Below are 5,650 nucleotides of genomic sequence, written 5' to 3' on the forward strand. Positions count from 1 at the left end.
GTGCTCCAGAGGCATGTGGTCAAAAGGAGCAACTCGGTTTACAAACTCTTACGCTCACACTAACCCACATACACAGATTTAGATGGTTTCAGGCCGTAATGGTTGGTCTGTGATAACAGGGGGAGGCAGGTCATAGCAAATGCAGCTACTGCATTCAGAGAACTGAGCAGTATGCTGTTTGAATCTAAAGTAAAACCATCACGATTGACAAAAAGTGAGGAGCAAACTAAAATATCTCCCTTTGCTGCAACGGTATACATACGTTTTCACATCAAAAATATATCTCCGGTTTGAGACTTCAGTCTCCCTAAAACCTTCCACCTGGCCAGTGAAGTTGTGGCACAAATGTCTCCTTATACTATACAAACTAGATTACTAATCAGCAGTTCTGCTGAGCCTGCAACCATCCCCTTCGTGTTAACCATTTGAGTCGCTGTTTTTATTCTATGTAAAACTAATGAGTAACACCCAGTCACAGCTGTTTTAATTCAGATAACACTATGACTGTCGCTAGGGGGATAAAAACTCAACTACTGAAATAACATATTTGTGTTGTGAGTATAATGTGTGGATGCAAAGGAAAGCCACCTGCTAGATTTTTTCCCAGAATGGAAGTGTGTCAGATGACATGTAAGTGTTGCCTCTAGGACTTTATGTCTCCACGTCAACACTCCTCTCAGCCTCTCAGCTCCTTGGGATACAGCTTTCAACTCATTTTTCTCTCTTGCACTCACTTAAAAAACGGCTATAAATTTATCTGAAAAAAAAAACCCAGTTCTCAGTCTTTGTCTCTACTTTCTCATATGTTTTATCGGCCTTCTTCTCAGTTTTACTCTTCCTTTCACACACTCGCCTCCTCTTGCCTTTTTACCGCGTAAAGACAATACAGAGATCTTCTCCTCACAGCCGCTATTGATTCTCTACTCTGCTTACCAAAATCCATAAATCGCCAATTGGATCAAAACGGTAAAGAGAGACAGGGAAGGAAGAAGTGAGTAGAGGCTGGCAAAGCAAGAAAAGACAGAAGACAAAAGATATCAAGAAAGCGGGCGGGATAGAAAGATGAGAAATAGTTCAAGATATCGTGTTAATACTGTACGATTCTGCAAGACCTAAAAAAATCCTTGGCAGCAAGTTTGGGATGTTTCCTAAGTGAAATATCGAGGCCGGAAACCTCATCATACTCATCATGGATTGAAGGGGAATTCACTAAACAGCAGAGACAGAATAATTAAGATGGACACTCAGTAAAAAAATCTGGATGTGTGTGTGTGTGTGTGTGTGTGTGTGAGGCGTTATGATCCTTCTTGACTCGCCCCGGCAAACGGTCTTGCTTGATGGATGAGATTGTACCCTGATAGAGAGAGGAAGACATAGAGACAGATGCCTGATGGAGCTAGCAGAGCCTGGACTATCTCTCTCAGTTACTGTAATTTCATACAGGTGCCAAAAGACACACTAGTGCACACACACACACACACACACACACACACACACACACACACTCACACACACAGTCACACGTGCACACTTAGATACGGACCATCTTCCAACAGACGGACGGCAGTGTCTGGCATCATTAACCTGGCGTCTTCCTAATTCAGACAGATAGTGTCTGCTTTGGGTGTGTTTGTGTGTGTTCCCCCTGGTTGTGTCTATGTGGTGGTTTAGTTGGGTCTGTGCTCTTGCTAAGTGAGAAACTTCCTGAACTCTGGCCACTGGGATATAGATTTCCTGGTGTGATAACGTATTTATAGACATTTAGCCAGCAAACACACAGAGGGATAAGACCTATGTTGGTACAGTTCATATAATACGTTTCACAGAGCCTTGCCAACACGTCTTACACCCGACTGCTGCTCGGTGGAGCCTGCGCTGAAACTATTATTAAAACTACATATACTATACTATAAAAAACTACAGCGTGAAAGCCCCGTGCTAATGCACATCTCTGCATCGGTATCGGAATCAAAGGGGCACTGACCAAGAGATCCAATTTGACCATTTGGGAGGGCAAATAGGTTACTAATAGGAGGCTAAACAAATGAGCCATACATTGTAATGTTACATGTGTAATTGTTTACAAAATGAATATAAATGCAATACAATATAAATATTATATATTTCTGACTAACCCAATTCTATCTTCATCTCTGTAAAGCATTAACATATTGTACTCAGAGGCCTCCTTTGACCCCCAGTTGGGCTCTGGGGAGGAAAGTGATGGGATGACAATGAAAGGAGGTGGAAATGAGAGTTACAATGTTTGGGCAGATCTGGGGCGATGTTCTCTGGGTGACTCTTACCTCCCAAGTGGTAGGTTCCTCCTGTGGTGATGGTGAGAGGCGAAGTGGAGCGCACAGCAGACGCCTCCTCGCCGTCTACTGTCAACATGGCAAAGTTCTCCTTGGCGACCAAACGTATTGCGTGCCACTGACCGTCGTTAAGGCCTGAACCTGGAGGGGTGCAGAGTTCAAATTTGACGTCAAAAAACACACATTGTACACTTTCTTTACACAACACACACTGATACAGGTTCTTTGCACCTGTTGGTTTCCTGCTCAAACATGCTCAGCTGAGGGTTGTGCTCCTGCCTCAACCACATTTTTTCTTCACTTCTACACATATTCTCATGTGAATGAAATAGCTCCCCAATTCTTCTTTGCTTCTCTTTTGTTCTCTCACTCCTTCGCTCTACCCTTTTCCAAGTTGAGTGCAGCTTCCGGTCTCAGGGCCCTTGTGTCGCAACTCCATTAACTCAGAGGTTTCCGCAGTGCATGTGTATGTGTGTGCACATGTATCAGTGTGTGCTTGTTGTCTATCCAAGCGTTTACGCTTTGAGCACTCTGTGCAAGTGTGCACAGTCCGTAATGTGTTGCGTTGTCGTGCTATGTCAGTGCAGTGTGTGTGTGTGTGTTCGTGCATGTGAGTTTTGTGCTCTTCTTTTCTCTCTCTTCCCTTGTAGCTGTGCTCCATTAAATATGAGTGATGTTTTGGAAAGGGGCATTACTACTGGAGCCGAGAGAGAAGCCAGCTCACTCTCATCACACTGTCCTCTATACATCACCTCTTACTGACACCAATCTCTATTCATCCTGCCCTCCCTCCCCCTCTGTCCCTGATTCTTTCTCTCAATGCTCTGTCTTTATTTCCTTTTCTATGTTTGTGCAATTCACTTTTTCCTTTTAATCTTTTTGTCCTCATGCTCCTCTCCTCTTGTGGCCATCTGCTGCCTTGTCTGCCTTTTCCAATCTGGCTCAACTCCACTGCTCCACTGACTGTAATACATCAATACTAAGGACACATTGTAGCAGAGATCAAGGTACGGTCATGTGACAATTGATTTCAGCAGAGTCTGTTTAGTCATGGTTCTGCATGCGCGTCAATACACATGTACCCTTAGCTTGCAGCAAGTGTCAATACATTGGATTCCTGTGTGTAAGAGAGGGGGTGTGTGCTTCTGTTTGCTTCTTCCGTGCCAGTTTCTGCAAGTGTGTGAGATCACAGCAGTGACCAAAGAAAATAAGCGCCAAGAGGGCCCCTTGTGGAGGTGAGTGACAGCTGTGGCCTTGTTCAGGGAAATCCCGATAAAATATACACAAAGACACACAACAGGATAAGCATGTGAATATGCATTTCCACCAGCTCTATCATAAATTTCAAATACAATGATACAACATTGCATTGTTATTGTCATTAACTAAAATGTCATATCGGTTATACAATTAGAGGATGGCGTCTGCTTTGTCTGAATGACGTTAAAAAACAGTGCTGCTAGAAAGAGACCGTGAAGTGGTCCTTTACAGGTGAATCTCATTTCTGACGGTATGTTGGTTTGATGTAATCACAATCAAGCTTTCTGCTTCCTCTCGTCCCTCTCTATAACCTCTTGGATGAAATTGAAAATAGATACTGTGTAACCTTGTGTCCTCTCATCTGTTTTACATCACCTGCAGTCGCTTTGAATGATGAGCTTATCAGCGATAGTGGTGCTATTGAATCTTTGCACTCGCTGCTATACGAATGCACAAAAGATTCTTGCACGCACTGACACACACACACAAACACACACACAGGTGGCACCCCCTGTCTGTCTGTCAAACACTGCACAGACACAAGCTAAAATCAGACACATGCCGGCTGTCTGCAAGAGATTAAAAAAAGCATGGATGATGAAGAAGACTAAAGAAAGGGGAAAGAGAATTAGTCCGATGTGATGAGATAAGAAGGTTTCAACGGCTTTTTGTGGATTTGTCATTCATATGTACTGGCATTATGAAAAGATCAAAGGCCAACCCGGTCGCTTTGCTTTATTTTTTATTACGAATGTATTAAAATTAGGGTATTGCACTTGCCTCGTCTCCCCTAAAAAACTAAAAATTAACGCTTTAAAACATCTGAAAAGTTGACATATCACATGATACACAATGACCCAAGGACCTGTATTAATTGTATAATTATAGAATAATAATCAGAGGTGTCAAAAGTATTCTCATTCATTACTCAAGTAGATACTAAGGTTTAAAAATACTTTTGTAGAAGTAAAGCTTTTTACTTAAGTAAAAGTATAAAACTACTAGTTTCAAAACTAAGTATTGGGGAAAAACAAAGGACAAACTTAATGTGTAACCTCGCTCACAGAACATTTCAGTCCGTTACTATATGATCAAAAGGTGCCTTCAGATCACGTGACCTGCCGTTTGGAGAATGGAAACATGGCGACATTCAGAGAGGCGACGCTAAAACAACAGAGGGAAATATTATCGAACCACAGAGAAAACCAATAGGGTGTCTGGATGGTAAATGTTTATACTTCTCATCCAACCACAATCAAATTCACTCAATCTGGATGGTGCGATCTATCCGGCTAGGTCTTTTTTGTGTGTGTTTTTGAACGATGACAAGCCGGAAAACAAGCCAAAATGAAAGAAGAGTAACGAGGCTATTTTAAAAATGTAAGGAGTAGAAAGCACAGATATTTGCGTGAAAAAGTCAGGAATAGAAGTAAAAAGTCGTCTAAAAATAAATTCTCCAGTAAAGTAGAGATACCCAAAAAGTCTACTTAAGTAAGGTGACAAAGTATTTGTACTTTTTTACTCTGATAATAATCAACCCAGATCATTTTTTTGACATTTTGCCTTTCTTTTCCTGAAAGAAAAAAAACTAATAAATAAAACATTATAATTCACCATTCCATTCAAGGCTTTTTTTGTTGTGATAAACAAATAGCGTTCTATTTATGATCCACGAAAGCGGAAGTATTCATTCAACGGGTGGAATTAGGAAAGCTTGCCATTGATCTTGGACTGAACTGGTCTTTTAATCCAGATAATATAAACCTGTTATATGTGTAGCTACTGACCTTCTGCATAAACAAGTGAAGTGAAGACGTTTATGAGAAAATCACTACTTATATCCAAAATAGCTGCCACGATGTAGAAACTGCATGATCAAATATTCTTTTGTGCGTGCTTAATCCTTTAAAATCATTTTCTGTTGTGTTGACATAGGTAGCCGTTGTTGTATAAACAGCTCTGGGCGTTGCGTCAGCCTACCTTCCTAAATATGGTCAGGTACGGCCTCCTTTTGACAACTTGGCACACGATAATTAATGGAAGTTTACTTTGACCTCTATTGCCCACAGAGCATG

The 5,650-nt window shown here is 41.5% G+C and overlaps 1 protein-coding gene across 1 annotated transcript in view; it reads right to left on the reverse strand.

Moving 5' to 3' along the window:
* The window catches only part of cntnap2a (contactin associated protein 2a), a 159,200-nt gene that overhangs the window by 88,614 nt on the left and 64,936 nt on the right, over nt 1-5,650 (reverse strand). The window contains exon 11 of the mRNA XM_037456600.2: nt 2,307-2,456. Within this exon, the coding sequence (XP_037312497.1) occupies nt 2,307-2,456 (150 nt within the window). The remainder of the gene's footprint in view (nt 1-2,306; nt 2,457-5,650) is intronic.

This window comes from Pungitius pungitius, chromosome 19, assembly GCF_949316345.1.
Source record: "Pungitius pungitius chromosome 19, fPunPun2.1, whole genome shotgun sequence".
Classification (NCBI taxonomy): domain Eukaryota; kingdom Metazoa; phylum Chordata; class Actinopteri; order Perciformes; family Gasterosteidae; genus Pungitius; species Pungitius pungitius.